At 42.9% G+C, this 19,928-nt stretch overlaps 1 protein-coding gene across 4 annotated transcripts in view; it reads left to right on the forward strand.

Annotated features, from left to right (window-relative positions):
- SLC11A2 (solute carrier family 11 member 2) overlaps positions 1-19,928 on the forward strand; it is a 614,374-nt gene that overhangs the window by 277,745 nt on the left and 316,701 nt on the right. For all 4 annotated transcript variants that reach the window (XM_044083456.1, XM_044083455.1, XM_044083459.1 and 1 more), the window contains one exon: positions 13,315-13,434. In XM_044083456.1, the coding sequence (XP_043939391.1) occupies positions 13,315-13,434 (120 nt within the window). The remainder of the gene's footprint in view (positions 1-13,314; positions 13,435-19,928) is intronic.

Consider the following 19,928-nt stretch of genomic DNA (forward strand, 5'->3'; position numbering starts at 1 on the left):
CTCAAGATTCCCAGATTTACCAGCTGGACCGGAGAGGAGATTGACAACTGACCTTTGGACATGCTAGAATAGTATTGGGAATTCCTTTATAATTGAAAAAAGGGCCAATTGGGAACAAGGTACTCAAGGGGAGTTTGTGAGGGTGTAGTGCTTTTAATTTTTTAGTGCTGACTTATAAAATTGCTTTAGTGAGCAAGTGCCAGGTAACTTAAATGCAATGTGTTACAGGTAACTTAAATGCAAAAATGACAAACAGTAACTTTCTTTTAAGTGAAACAAGGAAATAAGTACAGTAAGCAATGCAGATATCACTAGGGATCCACAGAAGTGCTGAAAAGCCGCGTTTAGGTGGTATTAGCGTTTCAGGGAAATAAGCAAACAAACAACAAGCATACAAACAAAGCTAGATTCAGCAGGCCTGGATCTAGTCTATGCTAAAGCAAACAAGGTGTACCAATTTCAGTAAGAAACAGTTGAAATATGCAGGCACTATAAGCCTTTAACCAGAAATTCCCAGCTCAGAAGGGCAGAGTCCAGCCTCTCTTCCCACAAGAGTGCAGACCACAAACCTTCTTAATGTAAAACAACTGGCCTGAAGCCCAAGTGCTTAAACCAGAACTAATACACTTTTTAGAATAACAGACACTGAGCCCTCAATCAGCAATTCCCAACTTAGAAGGATGTAAGCTACTTGTCCTGCCACCACAGTGCAGGCCACAAACCTTCCTAATGTAAAACAACTGGTCTGAAGCCCAAGTGCTTAATCCAAAAGACTTAGAATGATAGCTACACTTTAATCAAGTTACTACCAAGCAGTAGTAAATACAATTGAATACTTTAAAGAATGCCTGGATTAGTGCTCAAGTTATACAAACAAAGCTAGAGTCAGCAGGCCTGGATCTAGTCTATGCTACAGCAAACAAGGTGTACCAATTTCAGTAAGAAGCAGTTCAAATATGCAGGCACTATAAGTCTTTAACCAGAAATTCCCAGCTCAGAAGGGCAGAATCCAGCCTCTCCTCCCACAAGAGTGCAGACTACGAATCCTTTTAATGTAAAATAACTGGCCTGAAGCCCAAGTGCTTAAACCAGAATTAATACACTTTTAGAATAACAGACACTGTGCCCTCAATCAGCAGTTCCCAACTTAGAAGGATGTAAGCTACCTGTTCTGCCACTACAGTGCAGACCCCAAACCTTGTTAATGTAAAACAACTGGTCTGAAGCCCAAGTGCTTAAACTAAAAGGCTTAGAATGAGTTACACCAAACAGTAATAAATACAACTGAGTACTTTTAAGATGACACAAAAGCAAAATAAAGTAGGAAGAAACACAAATACAGTAAAAGCAGAAATTTTTTTTCAGAAAAGTAGCAAAAACAGTAGTAAAACAATTCACATGCAGTGCAAGCTGGCACACTTGAGTATGTAGCAATATTAGTCTACACACAGTTTGCAAAAATGTAATTAAATTAAAAAGGACTAAAAGCAAGTGCAGAAAGGGTTTATTAGGGAGAATGTGGTAAAGAGATGGGATTGGGGGAGTGTCCTAGATCAAATCTACAGTGGGGCGGGCACTGCAAAAGCCACCAAATTTAAACTACAACCAACAACAGGGAGTAGGGGTTGGGGAAGACAGTTTCAACAGAGATAGATATGAGGAATCACAGTGCAAATTATAACGAAAAATATATACTGATATCTGTATATTTGCAGAACAGTAAGACAACAGATATCTAAGTAACAATTTAGCTCTATAATACAGAATAATACAAAAAAATATACTCAGCTCTATATATTTGCAGAGAGTCTTGTAAGGCTGTCTCTCAACAATCCACTTTAAATGCAGGCTGCTATTAACAGCAAATTAAGGGAACCTTGAGTTAACACACAAGCTATAGAAACTAAAATGAGGGAGGGGGTGGGGAAGACACTTTCAGCAGAGATAGATATGAGGAATCACAGTGCAAATTATAACCAAAACAATATATACTGATATCTGTATATTTGCAGAACAGTAAGACAACAGCTATCTAAGTAACAATTTAGCTCTATAATACAGAATAATACAAAAAATATACTCATCTCTATATATTTGCAGAGAGTCTTGTAAGGCTGTCTCTCAACAATCCACTTTAAATGCAGGCTGCTATTAACAGCAAATTAAGGGAACCTTGAGTTAACACACAAGCTATAGAAACTAAAATGAGGGAGGGGGGTGGGGAAGACAGTTTCAAAAGATAGATATGAGGAATAAGAGTGCAAATTATAACCAAAAACAATATATACTGATATCTGTATATTTACAGAGCAGTAAGACAACAGGTATCGAAGTAACAATTTAGCTCTATAATACAGAATAATACAAAAAAATATACTCAGCTCTATATATTGCAGAGAGTGTTGTAAGGCTGTCTCTCAACAATCCAATTTAAATGCAGGCTGCCATTAACAGCAAATTAAGGGAACCTTGAGTTAACACACAAGCTATAGAAACTAAAATGAGGGAGGGGAAGACAGTTTCAACAGAGATAGATATGAGGAATCACAGTGCAAATTATAACCAAAAAATATATACTGATATCTGTATATTTGCAGAACAGTAAGACAACAGATATCTAAGTAACAATTTAGCTCTATAACACAGAATAATACAAAAAAATATACTCAGCTCTATATATTTGCAGAGAGTCTTGTAAGGCTGTCTCTCAACAATCCACTTTAAATGCAGGCTGCTATTAACAGCAAATTAAGGGAACCTTGAGTTAACACACAAGCTATAGAAACTAAAATGAGGGAGGGTGTGGGGAAGACAGTTTCAACAGAGATAGATATGAGGAATCACAGTGCAAATTATAACCAAAAAAATATATGATATTGTAAGTAAGTTCATACATGTTGATTTATAATCTGTACACAATGTTTTAAAGACTTTAACAGTGTTCCTTTACATGACTAACTGCACATATTTGTGAAGAAGATTCTAAATGCAGAGTGTCTCAAAGTCAGCTGATCTGCAGATTATGTCCGGACAATATCCCAATGGACTGACAGGCTGGTTTGTATAGTCACTGCTACAGTAGCCTAAGCTGTATTGAGATGTATCCTGCATGGGATATAAAAGCCGACCAGCTCCCAAAGCTTTAGGGCACCTGCCACACACCCAAACTATTAGCTCAAACTGAGTTGATTAAAGAAGATAAGGTTTGGGTGCCATGTCCATCAAAATGTTCATGCCAACTGAGAGAGGGGGACTGTTAAATGCACCTGAAAGGACATTACTAGGAAAAGAAACACTACATATTCACACCCTGACATAAAAAAACACACACCAAAAACAAGGGGGATAAAGAGCAGTTACTACAACAGTGATAATTTGAATGATTACTTAAAAACTATACTATGTTTTTATTCATTTTCATCATTGCTGCAATAGCCTCAGCTATATGGGTAGTTTACCATGGTTTAGTACAACTGGGAGGGGTAAGGGGAAGAGTCCAGGAGCCCCTGAAGAATGGTAAAGGAATCTAGTTTGTAGTGCTTTGTGAAAGTATGCCTAGAGGGTGCGTTTATATCACATTATCGAAAGATGAAAATAGCGAACACTATTTCATTGGCTCCAAAACATCTAAACATGAAAATATCAAACATTCAGAACAGCAGATTTTTTCCCATGGAAAAAATTTGCTGCTCCGAAACATATGCACACAACACAAGCACATTAAACAAACAGCAACCACACACACACTTAAATTCCTACATCTAACGCTACACTAAACTAAACATACACTACTATCTACCCACTTACCTTAACCCAAACCTTAACCCTAAGGTCTGTCACTATCGCAGCCTCCCCTAACCTGCGCCCTAACCCTAATTCATTTAAACCACCCCTAACCCTAAAATCTGTCACTGTCACACACACGCCTAAACCCGCGCCCTAACCCTAACTCACTTAACCCACCCCTAACGTACAAACAATCGCACACTTACCTGAACCCAGCCCGTAACTTTCCACAACAGCGCTAAGAATAGCGAAGCCACAGAAATAGCCAACCGAATTCTTTCCCGAGGAAAGAATTCGCTGTTCTGCAGCTTCACTATTCTTAGCGTTCGCTGAATAGTGTTCGATATCAGAACATTCAGAGTTTTAATACTTCGATGTTCTGATATAGAGCCTAGAGGGCCAAGATGCCACTTTGAGAATACTTCCAGAATATTCAGTCTTTTCCAAAAAAAATAAATGAAGCCAGGGCCCTGGTAGACCGAGCTGTGACCCTGTCTGGAATATTTTTTTGTGGTGGACATAAAAGGTAATAGCCTGAGACAACTATTTGAAAGTGGTCTACTTTGCCACACATGGTCTTTTGTTACCTCCACAAGAAATGAACAACTGATTGGAAGTTCTGAAATATTTTGTTCTGTCAGTTTAGTATCTGATTTGTTTGTGGACATCCAAGGTATGACATCATTTCTCCCTCATTTTTAGGTTCTGTAAATAAAACAGAGAGATGGATAGTTTGGATTAAAATAAACTGTGATACCACTTTAGGCATAAGCGAAGTATTAATACTCAAAGAAACCCTAGCTTGGTAATTGATCAGACAATGTCAACACACTGTAAGAGCTTTCAACTCAGATGCTCCTCCTTGCACAGGTCAGAGCAATCATCAGTCATCAAAACTGTTTTCCATGTTAAAGAACATAATCATACAGATCTTATTCAAATGGAACAAGTGTTACCTTCTCTGATACAGAATAAAGATCTCAGTGAGGAGCAGCCAGTCTTCAGTGAGGCTTCATTTGTTGCACTCCTTTCAAAATCATTTTCACTTTGGGATTACATTGAAAGAGGGGGGACTATGTCCTGACATGCTGAAATAGCCGACTTATGAACCTTGATAGAGGAGTAAGACAAGGCCACAGGAAGGTAATGGCTGCCTGGATGATTGTTAGCACCAACAAGAAAACCTTTTCCATTTGCATGTGTGTCATTGTCTTGTAGCAGAGTTATTTGCCTCCATTAGTACTTGCTCCATGTCCTCAGAAAATGGGTGCCTAAAGGGTATTAATACCTTGTCTTCCAGGCAGTCATTTGCAGTTGTTTGGGGTTGTGTGAGCAAATAGTCTATGAGGAAGCTTGTGGTAGTTCATTCCCCTTGGCCAGGTCTAAAAGGGCGAACCACTTTTGATTGAACCACAAGGCAGTCTCCAGAATATTCTTTATGGTAGTCCTCCTGAATCTTCAGAAATACACTGGATATCAGTGGAAAGGGTGGTAAAGCATACAGGAATATTGCTGTCCAATAAAAATAAAACATTTGTCTTTCAGGCCTTCTTGCATGAAGCCCTGGAAGAGAATTTTGCCAATTTATTGTTATGAGAGGAGGCAAAAATGTCTTCCTGAGGAGCTCTTCATAGATAGATAAAATTTTGGAAGATCTCTGATTCGGTTTTCATTCAAGAGTCTGCCTTGGTCTTGCTCAGCTTGTTTGCAACAGAATTTAGATAGAGTGATGTGCTGTAAAACTGTATCACATGCTAACATGTCTAGTCTGCAAAGGGGGTAAGATCTGGTTTCCTGTTGCTTATTCTGCAGCAGAATAAATGCAGCTGAATACTTTTAAGAACAAGCAGTAAAAGCAAAATAAAGTGGGAAGAAACATAAATGCAGTAAAAACAGATGAATGAAGTGCAGTTTTTTCTTTCTTTAGGTTAACTGGGCAGGGAGGAAACACGATAATTCAAGTTTGAGAAACTAAGGGGGTGGGCTTTCCCAAATGATGTCTTTCTACTGAGTAGAATGAACTGATGTGATGGGACTGGGAGGAGAAAGAGAATCCCTTTCATAGACTTATATACTACACCCTGTTCTGAATCAGAAACCTGAGGAGAAGCCTGTATCTGCTCTTCACATTCCATTACAGATTCCAAATCTTGAACCTGCTCAGAGAAAGAGGAATCCTTTTTTTCTTTTACCAGAAACCTCCTTACAAGAAGGGGCAGTAGCCTGCAAAATATCCTGAGCCAAGTCCAATAAATTACTCCTGTTCCGAGAAAGTGACGCAGGACAAGTTAAATGTTTAGTTTCCTGTGCCTTTTAACAAGAAAGTTGGGGCAAACAGACTTAACCTGCAACAGCTTCCCCAGAGATGGGCATTGCATTCTGACTTAGCAGGGGCACATTTCCTGCCCCTTCTTTCACGACACAGTGGCTGTCTTTTGCTCACTGATGCAGCTGCAGGGGATGTGGCTAACCCCTTGTCCATGGTGGCTGTATGGGTAATCCCAGGGGGTATCCAAAGAAAAAGTTGAGTGGCTTGAGAAACCAGCTTTGGCCACATCAGAGTTTCCCGCCTGCAGCTGTGGCCAATGACCAGCTTACTGTGATAGCAAAGGCTACTTAGTTAATTTTTTCTTTTTGTGGCTGGAAGAAAGTCCAATTCGGGTAAAGGAAGATTGTTCCATTGTCAAGTCGAAAAAGGTACTTGTTTCCTGGGGAAGCTTAGCAGCAGTAGTCAGTAAAATAGGAAAGTAGCAACAAAGAAACTTTTATTCTCCTCAAAAAATGCACTTTAAATACTCTTCCTAGTTCCAAAAAGTAAAATATTTTTTCCACAGAAAAAGCAGTTTTAAACAACTTTTAACATCTTTTTACCACAAGTGAAAATTGCAGTCCCGTTTAAAAGTACACAAGTCATAATATAGTCAGGAAGAGTACTATTTCTTAGCGTAAAAGTAGTTTCTAACACAAAACATAGTTAGAACAACTTTAAAAGTAATGTGGAAGGCTTTCCCGCGAAGGGAACTTATCTGACCAGCAATATGACAGTATCAGCTAACAGTCAGTCCTTGAAAACCTGCAGAGGAGTGCTCTTCTTGGTGGAAGGACAGCTCTGAAGAGCTTGTTGTCTAAACCTGTATTTTTAGTAAGCTCAGCTTGAGTTGACTAACCATTTGGATGCATGGAAGGTGTACTGAAGCTTTGGAAGCTGGATGGCTGTTAATCCATATAGATTAGGCTATTGCTGCAGTGATCTGTATGAAGAATATCTGCTTAGAAAGCCGTATATTTTGTCTTTTAGTTTGTCCAGATACTGGACTGAGCATGTTTCTTTGGCAGTATAAAATTATTCAGCATGGTGTGAAAAGATGGTTTCACTACAAAGTAGTTGGGTAAGTGTGAGGTGTGATTAAAGCTGTGCGCTGAATAAACAAATCAGTGAATGCTTTTTGGATGACTTTTTCCATCCAAAAGCCAGTTGCCTGACAGTTATTCATTTCTCTGGACGAATCTGATGCTCATCGTGTTACCTTGCTGCAGTCAGCACACTTGGGTTATCCTGCCATCAGGCGGTCCCGCAGTCGGCCTGAGTTCCAAAGTCTTGGTCCGGCGTCGGATGCTGTCACTTCTTCCCTGACGTCAGTGTGCCAGGGGTATATAAAAGAGGCATCCAATGCCATTTTCTCCAGTCTTTCTTGCCGCGCGGTGCCCGAAGCAGAAGCAGTTTGCAAGTGCCGGTCGGCCGACACCTGAGATTTTCGAATCGAATTTTAGTCCGAAGTCTTCAATAAAGCTAAGTACCCCATTGGGGAACCTTTTCTTTCCTCAGTCCGATGTCAGAAAAAGTTAACAATTGCATTTCTTGTGGGAAGCAAATACCTCATAAGGACTTCCATTCTTATTATATTCCTTGCCTAGGCTCAGACCACGACGTCACAGGTTGTCAGTTTTGTGCTAGGTGTAATAAACGAACTATCAAACGCTGTTTTGACTTCGCACGACATTACTTTGGTAGGAAATTTAATTATCATGCCGTCGGAGCAGCCGATGACCGGCGGCATGCATAAAAAACGCAAGGATAAGGACAGGCAGCCTAGGAGCAAGCCAGACTCCGAGGCCTCTGCTGGGCCTGTCGCCTGTTCTTCGGTTTTCAGTGAGGCACCTAAGCAGCCCCTGACGACCGCAGAATTGGAACCCCAGACAGCTGCGGATTCTCAAGCGGAGTGTACTAGGCCGTTGCAGCCATCTTCATTAGGCCCTTCCGACACCAGAGCAGAAGGAGATCCCGGTGCAGTTGAAACACCTTCGGTTGCAGAAGGTGTCTTCAGACCGACTACACTCACCATTAAATCTTATGCTAAGCTTAAAACTCCATTAAAACCAAAAAAGGCAGTACATCAGTCTACAGTTCAAGGCCCCATGCCTAAGAAAACAGATGCTTAAGATGGCTGAAGATTTGATTACCCTAATCAGGGGTTCCCATCCCCCTCCAGATAAAAGACTAAGACAAGAGGAGGATTATGCTTCCTCTGACCAGGTTTCAATTTCCTCAGATTCTTCTGAGGAACAGGATTACACTTTTCCCCCTTATGAAGACTGTGATGCTGAAGACTCTATTCCCTCAGCATCTCCCCCTGAAGACTACTCCTTTGGGGAAACTTTACATACCATGAGGGAACATTTCCACTGGGAAGGCAAGGACTACTCTGATTCTAAGAAAAGGCTCCGAGAGTTCCTTTTACTACCCCAGCACAGACCACTTGCTATCCCTCCAGTTTTAGACATTGTGGATGATGTTTACTTGGAGTCTAGTCTAAATCCAGACTCTCTACCTCCTGCTCCAGCCAAACCAGACAGGTACTACAGAGTACCTGACTCACACAAATTCCTTTATAAAAGCCCTGTGGCTGACCCAGAAACAATTTCCCTGGGTCCCAAAGGGGCTAAAGCTTCTATGGCTAAAAATCCTGTGCCCTCTGAAAGGGATTCCAGGGCCCTAGATATATGGGGAAAGAAGATATACACCTCAGCTACTCTGGCTATGAGAGCATTAAATTGTCAGTTTCACATGCTGAAATATCAGCAATTCCTAATGTCTCAATTAAAACAAAAAATGAGCACACATTCTGAACAGTCTGAATTCAAGGAAATGCAGGATCTGTTGCATGCAGCTGAACAGGTGGGTAAACATACTTTACAATGTGGATTTGATTCATTGGAAGCTTCCTGTAGGGCAGCTGTTACAGGGTCTGTCATACGTAGACATGCTTTGTTAAAAGAACAAACCCTACCTGATCATGTTAAAGCAAAATTACTGGATGCAACTTTACAGCAGGATGTATTATTTGGTGTCAAAGCAGAAGAGGTTTTAAAGAAAATGGAGGATAAGGCAAAGTCTATGCAGACGGTCAAGGATTTTTTACAGGTACAACCCCCTCGTTTCAGCAGAAATTGGCCAACAAAAAACTGGTCCTTTCCAGCTTCTGACAGATCACAGAGGGCAAATACAGATGCCCAATGGGCAGAGGTCAGTCACAAGGCCCTTACAAACCTCGCCAATGGGGTACTGCTACCCAGAAAGGAGGAGAAGACAGGCCCCAAGCTAGCAGAAGACAAACACAATGACTCAATCCTCAAACTACCAAGCAAATCTCTCTTGGCAGCTCCCTTGGGAGGAAAATTAGCACTCTTTGCAGACAACTGGCACATCATCACAAAAGACAAATGGGTCCTAAACATTGTCTCACAAGGATACAGATTCCACTTTCATACCTTGCCAAGGATAAAAGGAATGCCAAACCTGCCACCAAATCAATGGGCAGAGGCACAAAGACAAATTACAGCTCTCATGGACATGAGAGCCATTCAACAGGTACCTACACAGGAGCAAGGACAAGGATTTTACTCAAGACTCTTTCTAGTCCCAAGAAAAGACAAAGCATGGAGACCCATTCTGGATCTTTCAATTCTGAACACTTGTCTACAAGTACCAAAATTCAAGATGCTAACACTACAGCAGCTTCTTCCCATGCTGGGCAAGAATGCTTGGCTAGTAACGTTGGACCTCAAGGAGGCATACCTGCATGTCCTTATCAGACAAAATTGCAGAAGATACCTCCGCTTCATTGCAGGTTCAACCCATTATCAATTCTCTGCACTGCCCTTTGACTTATCTACGCGCCCAGGGTCTTCACAAAATGCCTGGCACCAGTAATTGCATACTGCAGACAAAGAGGAATTCAAATATACCCATACCTGGACGACTGCCTTATTCAAGCAGAAAGCAAGGACATTCTTTTAAAGCATCTGGCATTTGTCAAACACCTTCTAAGTTGCCTAGGCTACACAGTAAACAAAAAGAAATCAAAACTAGTGCCCTCACAAAACATAATATTCCTGGGTGCCAGCTTGAATACAACGGCCCAGATGGCTTATCTCATGCCAGACAAGCAACAACAGCTGACTCAATACTTCAAAATAATGGCAACAAAGACCCAACTCCCTGCAAGAAAAATTCTGCAGGCCTTGGGATTCATGGCATCTTGCATACTACTAATACCATTTGCAAAACTGCATATGAGGAAATTACAATGGTACCTGAAAAGCGTATGGACTCAGCACAGCCACAGCTTGGAAACAATGATACCACTCATTCCCTGCCTTCAACAGGAGTTTCTATGGTGGGCACAGGCATGTCACCTCAACAAGGGTCAGCCTTTCGCCTTACCCACAGCCAGGCAAACTATGACAACAGATGCATCGGACTATGCCTGGGGAGCACACATGGCAGGACAGTGCATTCAGGGCAAATGGACTACAGATCAAAGGCATCTGCATATCAATCAAAAAGAAATGCTAGCAGTACAGAATGCCCTAACAGCTTTCAAGGACCTCTTACACCCAGGGCAGCTAATAATAAAGACGGACAATTCCACAGTAATGTGGTACATAAACAAGCAAGGGTCACACATTCCTACCATCTATGCAGGCAAGCAATGGCCTTGTGGAACACAGCACTGTCTTGCCAGGTTCAGTTACAAGCACAATTCCTGCCAGGAAAGAAAAACACATTGGCAGACGACCTAAGCAGAAACATCATGGATCCCCACGAGTGGAAACTAGATCCACAAGTATTTGCAATAACTCAAAACTGGGGACGCCCATACATAGATCTGTTTGCCAACCCCCAAAACTACCAACTTCAAAAATTTTGCACAAGGACATTCCATCCACAAGCTTGGAAAGTAGACACCCTCTCATTCAGTTGGAAAACATTAACAGTGTATGCCTTTCCTTCACTGCCTCTTCTAGCAAAGGTACTGCTGAAAGTTAGATTAGAGAGGCCACAAATGATACTCATTGCACCAGACTGGCCACAGCAGCACTGGTATCCAATTCTAAGGAACATGGCCCATGGCCCACCATGGATTTTACCACAAATTCCTCACCTGCTCACACAGCGAGACAATCAGATTCTACACAGCCAGCTCAAGACTTTAAACCTGGCTGCATGGCAAATTACCTAAACAACCAGCCAACACCTCTATCCAAAGCTGTTATGGATGTCATTCTGGAGGCCAGGAGGCCACCACCAGGAAAACCTATTCAGACAAATGGAAAAGATTTTGTGCCTGGAACCAGGCTAAAGGCCAAAATCCCCTTGATCCAAACATTCCTCAGATTCTACAATATTTAACTGAGATGTTGCACAAAGGACTTTCCTTTTCATCTATTAAGATCCACACCTTAGCAATTTCAGCTCATTACAACACGGATCCTCCTTTATTTTCACATCCACTCCTAAGACAGTACCTCAGAGGGGCTAAGAACATAAGACCGCCCAGGAGAGCACCAACACCTACTTGGGATCTCAACTTTGTTCTGGAAAAGCTTTCACTGCCGCCCTTTGAACCAGCTTTTTCAGCTGATTTAAAATTTCTTTCATGGAAAACTGCCCTGCTACTAGCAATAACTTCAGCTAGAAGAGTCTCAGAGCTACAGGCACTAATGGCAGTCATGGCCGGCCTTAGGCATAGGCCAAGTAGGCGGCCGCCTAGGGCGCCGCTGTAGCAGGGGTACTTTTCCAGTATTTATTTGGTGTGGGTAGACCCAGGTTGGGGGCACCTGGATGGTGTGGGGGGGTGGGGTGCTGTGGAGCCTTTTTGCCTAGGGCACTAGCTGACCTAAGGCCGCTGCTGATGGCAGTAGAGCCTTTCCTCATTTTTCATCAAGACAGTCTCTCTACAAACTAACCCTACCTTTATGCCAAAGGTGGTATCCAGTGTGGCCCTAAACCAAACCATTCATTTGCCCACCTTTTTCCCAAATCCCCAGAACAAAGGAGAAAGACTCCGGCACTCTTTGGACATTCACAGGCAATTACGTTACTACTTGGATAAAACTAAGGCTTTCAGAAAATCTGACCAGCTCTTTGTAGCCTATGCTGCAGGATCACAAGGAAAAGCCATCTCAAAACAGACCATTTCAAAATGGATAGAGCATTGCATACGTTTCTACTACACGCATCATGGGAAACCGGTAACTGCTAACATTAGGTCCCACTCCACCAGGGCTACAGCTGCATCAGCAGCCTTTCTCAGGGGAGTGCCAACCAAGGATATTCTGGAAGCTGCAACTTGGAGTTCAGTGCACACCTTCACCAAACACCATCACTTACCTCTATACTCTTAAGACCAGAGCTGGTTTTGCCACTGCAGTTCTGCAGGTCCTACTAGCTTCTTCTAACCCTGTTTAATCCACCACCCATCCTTAGCTTTGGGATTCAACCCAAATGTGATGACTGCAGCAGGGTAACACGATGAACATAGTACAGTTTTGTACCTACCATAAATGTAGATGTTCGAGTGTTCACCCTGCTGCAGTCCAGGTTACCCTCCCTCCATCCCCTCTGAACTAGCTGGACTTATCTATACCATTCTATCCTATACAACCTCTGTGGTGTATTTGCTTGTGCCTGAATGTATTGTTTTATTTTTATATGTACTTTTTTATTTGGCAATATATATATATTGCCTACCTATTGGGGGCACCCGACATCTGGGGGAAGAAAAACTGAAGAAAATGGTGTCAGATGCCTCTTATATACCCCTGGCGCACTGACGTGAGGGAAGAAGCGACAGCAACCGATGCCGGACCAAGACGTTGGTACTCAGGCCGACTGCGGGACCACCTGACGGCAGGATAACCCAAGTGTGATGACTGCAGCAGGGTGAACACTCAAACATCTACATTTATGGTAGGTACAAAACTGTACTTTCTTTCACCTGAAGAGGTCCCTGCATGGGACAGTACCCTCTCCTTCAATGCATGTCTCAGTCATTTTACTTGTGTGTTTTTTTAGTCATTAAAATTCTTTCAGAAAATTTTCAGCAATATGTGCTTTGATTGAAGGATTCTGTTTCCTGCAGAGGAGGAGGCAAGGTGAACAAACAAAATGGTTCTGGCATTTTTTTAAAATACCTTTGCTTTGTTTTGATTGATCTTTCTAATTTTTTTCTGAATTTTAATCAGCTGCTATGGATTTTGTTGACTGCTACCATCATTGGTCTCCTCCTTCAGCGGTTGGCGGCCCGCCTGGGTGTGGTGACAGGGTTACATCTAGCTGAAGTCTGTCACAGGCAGTATCCAAAGGTGAGTACATTCTCAAAGGCAGGCATTTTTTTAAGTTAATGACTCTGGGCATAAAACACAACTTCTTTTAACATTGGTGATTTGTTTTCTATCTTTAAAATGTAGTTGGTCATTAAAGATATTGTCTGTTGCTCACTGGTTTCATGTACAAAATCTGAAACTGTTTGCCCACAGCTTTTTAGAATGAGTGCTATGTGGTGTATTGTGACCCTTCTTGCATCTTACTATTTTAGTTTTGCCTGTCCTAGGTTTGGTAGTATGGATGCTATCAGTTTGATTTTAAATCCACATATCAAAAAAATTATACTCTTGTGACTTTGGCTTCCAGCAAGCTCTAATGACCCTGCTCTGTCCATTGGTGTCTCAATGGCTTTGGTATACTTTATCTGTTAACTCAGTTGGAGTGGCTGCATCCTGTGTCCCTATGTGATTAGGGGATGTGCCTGATGAAAACCCTAGACAATATTTTTGAAGTGCTGTGCATATGATAGAAACTAAGCTGTGCTTTTGTGCATATAAATCAGTCCACACAGCATAAGCATTCAGCATTCTTGGTTACTTTGAGAGATGAAGTCCAAAGCACCCCAGCTCTGTAGAGGACAGGCCTTCAGCAGTACCATCCTCTTCCTCCTCAGGAGAGAGAGAAATTGCCTTTTCTGCTGCTTGTGTCCATTCACCTGGCTGATCCTTCATGACTGGAGCCTGCTAATCTAATCATTTGATGGCCACATACTCTGAAGCCCGTTAGCAACTGCATCAGTTTGGTGTGTCTTTCCTGGCTGTACTTTAATGCTTGCTAATTCAGCTGATGTGTTTTCTGATGGAATAATTGCTAAGTTGTGACAGTAGAGCTGAGCTCTGTTCATATGCCACAGTCTTGAAAACATTTTTGTACTGATAGCATGTTGTCTTAACAGGGTAAATTTTATGTGTTTTTTTTTTTAATTCTTGTAATTCCGTGGCAGTTTGAGTTTGCTACTGGCATGTATGGTCTAATACAAGCTAGAGTCTCGTGTTTGCCCATTAGCAACCCTTTTTTATGTTAAGTCTGTTATTTTAATTATCACATTTTCCTTTGTGATTATAATCTGCCTCTATGACAGTGATATGTGGTTAATGTTGCCCATTTACATGACTGTATTTATTCCCCCCCATAGGGACAAATGTGTTCTTTTGTGGGTACACTTAGGAAGAAGGTTCACACTTGCATTTATCTGAGTAATGATTTTTGCCAACGTGTGGAGTGGAATGCATCATTCTCTGAAGAGCTCATGCTTATTCCAATGTGTTGGGGAAGGTTGGGGCCTTGCATTGTGTAGGCTTCTTCCTGTGATACTGATGTCCAGTTTTGACTCTATCACATGTGATGTCCTTCCATTTCACTATTGCAGTGTTCATAACCTAAGGAGCTCATGCCAAGGATAGGCCAACATCCATCCAGTATACCAAAGCCTGTAGTACTTGTAGGTGCAATATGTCACACACACGCTCCCCATGCAAGGCGTAGGGCATACAGGTGACTTATGGATGCACACACTCAGAGCTTCTTTGCCCTAGCCTGAAAGCCATCGTTAAATATCGGTCTGAAAGCCCTACTCGTGTGCTGGTTACCAAGCTGCGTTTCAGATAACTGCCCAGTTGGGGTTTCTTCTTATCTTTCCATTTTTCTTTTAGTGCTGTTGGTTTCATGTAATCCATAAAGGAAAAATGTCACTGTGGGAGGCAGATTCCCCATAAAAAATCCGTCATTGCCAATGTCTTTTCGGGTGGGTGCTTCCCAAGACCATATGCAGTGTTCTGTTTGCCAGGCCTTTGTCCTTAAGACCATACTTAGCTGTTTTCCCTCATTATCTGAAAACCAACATCTTACGTTGTCTCAAGGTGCTATGATAGTCTTCTTGTCCTCTGGGCCAGCTGTCTGCCAAGAAAAAGGCCAAAAAACTTGGGTCCGATATGGCTGCTGTCCAGCCTCCCCTGGACATCTCTCTTGAGGCTAGTGAAAGCCCAGAGGATCATCCAGTGGTTGCCTCAGATTCCTCTGCCTTGATCCCGTTGGAGGCTGACGTGGCTCTGAGTTCTCGCACAGCCTCAGAAGCTTTACAAACATCTTGGCCTGACACTGAGGGTGAATCTCAGATTATTATATCTAAGGAACCAAGGGGGATTTTGAAGATCTTAGTAAGGGAGGTGATCCCTACTATGCGTATTGAATGTTGCCAGGGGAGTGTTTTATGCAGATGTCCCGCAGAAAAAGTAACAGAAAACCAAGCACGTTTCCCCCTGTAGTTAAGGATTCCCAACTTGGTTGGCAGGATTTTACTTGGTGGGGGAGGGGTGGGTATTTAATGCCTTAATGACTTTAAAGCCTCTTCAGGGGGATGTCTGTACCTGGCCCTCCCTAGTCTTCCACTCCTCTTAAAAGACACTGGGAACTAGAGTCTTCACTTGAGGATCTGGAATTTGGGGAAGAGTCCCTGGCTTACTTTTTTCCAATTCCTTCCCCCTTGGACTATGGTTTTGGAGGAAGAGGATTCTGTTAGTCCAGATTCCCCTTTGGAGGAACTCTTTTAGTGTACTTTTGCCTGTATGATAGAGTTTGTGAGACTGTTCTTAAGGCTTTGACATTCAGAAAAGGCACTATGACCTCCTCCAGATGGAGTCTTCTAAGCCATCAGCTGTTTCCCTTGTTGTGGTAGCCTTCCCTGGATACCTTTTCAGCAGCTTCTGCGGCCCTTGAGTCCTAGCCCCCTGCACCCAAGAAACCCTTTAGATTTTACAAGTTGCTCGATGAATGTAAATTCCTTTATAAATCTCCTGATTCTTGTCTAGTGTCTCTGTCCTCTGACAAGCCCTCCAGATTATTGCTCTCTATCAAGTTGCTCCCTTCAGATAAGGATAGTAAGGCTGTGGACAGACTGGGCAAAAAGGCTACCACTGCTACTTTATCCTTTAGGGCCATCAACTACCAGACTCCTATAACCAGGTATGTTTTGGCCCCCCTTGATCAACTTTCCAAAGTGGTTTCTGACCTTTCTGATTCTGCAGAGAAGTCTTATGCCCTTCCCTGTTGGGCTCTAACTCTCATGCTGCTCGCCACTCCATCAAATGCAGCCGTGATGCTTCAGGGTTGCTGCTTTGATTCTTTTGTGAGGTATTACCCTTGGCTTCATCTTCAGGCTGTGCCTGATGACATTAAGGCCAAACTATTGGATGTTTCTCTAGGTAATCTTTTTGCTGCTGCTAAACTTTTCAAGTCTCTCCAGGATACGGGTAAAACCTTGCAGGAGTTAAAACATATTTTTGTTTCTCCTGTTCCTAATTTTCAGAGAAATTATCCTTCCAAATCTGCATTTGTTTGTAGGCAGTCTCGCCCTCCACCAAAGGGAAAAGTGTTCTAGGCATATGCCTCCTGCCAAGTGTACTTAAGCCCCTACTTCTCAGAAACATGCTTTTCAGGGTAAGCCGGGTTCCATCTGACAGTTTGTTCCAGATTTCCCTTGGACAGGTTTCCTTATCTCTCTGACTTTCCGATGTTCTTCATCTCACATTGCTGCAGTCCTAACACTTGGGTAGTCTGCTGTCCCTCGGTCGGCCCGAATATCAGAGTATAAGGCTGACGTCGGTCAAGGCGCATTTGACTGACATCAGAACGTCAGGGTACAAATGCGCATGACCGACGTCATATCCTCAGTCTTTTTTGCCGCATGGTCCGATGCAGAAGCAGTGTTGCAAGTGCCGTTCGGCGTTCTGAAATATTTCGTTCGAATTCGGAGTTTCAGACCGAAGTCAGAGTTGGTTAAGTACCCCGTTGGGGAATATTTTGGTTTTTCTTGCCTCAGTGGTTTACCGGATGTCAGAAAAAGTGAATAACTGTATTTCTTGTGGGAAACAGATACCGCATAGGGATTACCATAATTTGTGTATACCTTGTTTGGGACCTGAGCACGACGTTGTTGGGTGTCGCTTTTGTGCTAGGTTCAATAAACGCACTATAAAGCGAAGGTTGGATTGTGCCAGGTTGGTCTTTGGGAAGCGGTGCAATTACAATATGCCGCCGGATGCTCCGCCGCTTCCTCAAAGAAGCGCAAGGACAAGGCAGTTAAACCTAGGTTAGAGGAGTCGTCCAACCGGACGCCGGTTCTTTAGAGGCGCCAGTGGAACCGGTGGTTCACGGAGGCCTCTCTGAGTCCCAGGGAGAAACTTTGTTTTACAGGATGTGGCCTCCCAGGAGGCAGGTCAGGCTGTAGGGGCTTCTCAGATAACTGTACTCCCTCCCTTCCTAAGGTGTCTAGGCCCTCTCTTTTTGCTTCCAAGACTTCTCCTAGAGGCAGGTCTAGTTTTGCTTCTGTGGGTGTCCCTCCTAGTTCTTCAGGTTCTGTGCCCAAGAAGCACATGCTTAAAATGGCAGAAGATTTAATTACTTTAATTAGAGGCTCTATGCCCCCTCCTGATAAGAGGCCTAGGATGGAACCTGTGTTGGGGATTATGAGCAGGCTTCGGATGTGTCTGAGTCTTCGGCTGAAGACTTGCAGGAGTATTCTCATTATTCTGATTCTGATGTGGATGATTCTACTCCTTCTGCTTCTCCTCCTGAGGATTTTTCTTTTCAGAGACCCTTCACTCCATGAGAGAGCATTTTAAATGGGAAGGTCAGGATTTCTCTGATTCCAGGAAAAGGCTTAGGGAATTTTGTTTTTACCCCAGCATAGGCCTTTAGCTATACCTCCTGTTCTGAATGTGGTGGAAGATGTGTTTGCAGAGGCTTCTCTTAATCCTGATTCTTTGCCTCCTGCTCCTGTTAAACCAGATAGGTATTACAGGGTGCCTGAAGCTCATAAGTATCTTTTAAGAGTCCTAGGGCAGACCCAGAAACTGTTAGCCAGGGGCCTAAGGGTGTTAAAGCTTCTGTTGTCAAGAATCCGGTTCCTGCAGATAAAGAGGCCAGGGCCTTGGATAGATGGGGAAAGAAAGTTTATACTTCTTCCACTCTAGCCATGAGAGCTTTGAATTGCCAGTTTCACATGTTGAAATATCAAAATTATCTCCTTTCACAGTTGAAATCTAAGGTTGATGCTCTGGCGGAAGGTATTGATTGTAAAGAGTTACAAGATTTAGTGCATGTTTCTGAACAGGTGGGTAAGCATTCTTTGCAATGTGGTTTTGATGCTGTACAGGCCTCGTCTAGGGTGGCTGCCACTGGGTCAGTTCTTCGCAGGCATGCCTGGCTGAGGGATCAAAATTTATCTGACCATGTTAAAACTAGGATTTTGGATGCCCTTTGCAATCTGATGTCTTGTTTGGTTCTCCTGTTGAGGCAGTTTTAAAGAAAATGGAAGACAAGGCTAAGTCTATGCAGACTGTTAAAGATTTTTGCAGGTTCAGCCTCCAAAGTTTAGTAGAAATTGGCCTACTAAAGGGTGGACGTATCCTTCTTATGATTCCCAGTCTAGGGGTAGATCTAGACGTGGCACGGGCAGAGGTCAGGGCTCTTTCAGGCCTAGCACAGGGAGGTCTCCTGCACAGTCTTCGGTGAGGGCAGGGGTCAGTCCTTTCGTAAACAGACCCAATGACCTACCTTTTCAGCTGCCAGAACCTTCTCGCCTGGCAGCACCTTTGGGAGGAAGGTTGGCACTTTTCAAAGAAAATTGGAGTTTGATTACCCAAGACAGATGGGTACTGGATATCATACATCACGGTTACAGGTTTTATTTCCATACCTTGCCTCCTTTCAAAGGCATGCAAGACATTCCTCCTCAACAAAGAATAGAGGCTCACAAGCAAATTTCTCTGTTACTCCAAATAGGGGCCATACAGCCGGTTCCTATGCCAGAAAGGGGCCTAGGATTTTATTCTCGCCTGTTCCTAGTGCCAAAGAAGGGGAACACGTGGAGACCAATTTTGGATTTATCTATCCTCAACACTTATCTGGACATTCCCAAGTTCAAAATGTTGACGTTGCAGCAGCTTTTACCTCTGCTGGGCAAAGATCATTGGATGGTAACTTTGGATCTCAAGGAGGCTTACCTTCATGTTCCTATCAGACTAAGTTGCAGGAAGTATCTGCGTTTTGAGCTGGGACTTCTCACTATCAGTTCTCTGCATTGCCCTTTGGCTTATCTACTGCGCCCAGAGTGTTCACGAAAGTTCTGGCTCCAGTGATAGCTTTCTTCAGGCTAAAAGGAATACAGATCTATCCTTATTTGGACGACTGCCTGATTCTGGCTCAAGGAAGGAAGAGCTTCTTCATCATTTGGAATATGTGATAGCAGTGCTAAGATGCCTGGGGTATTCTGTGAACGAAATAAAGTCCAGTCTAGTACCCTCTCAGGACATGTGCTTTCTGGGTGTGAGACTGAATACAGCATCCCAGATGGCCTTTTAACCCCGGACAAACAAAAGAGTCTATCCCTTTACTTTCATCAACTATCTCATCAGTCCGGGCTGACTGCAAGGACAGTCCTTCAAGCCTTAGGGTTCATGGCATCTTGTATTCT

This window comes from Protopterus annectens, chromosome 9.part0 (genome assembly GCF_019279795.1).
Source record: "Protopterus annectens isolate FY-2018-M chromosome 9.part0, PAN1.0, whole genome shotgun sequence".
Lineage (NCBI taxonomy): Eukaryota > Metazoa > Chordata > Ceratodontiformes > Protopteridae > Protopterus > Protopterus annectens.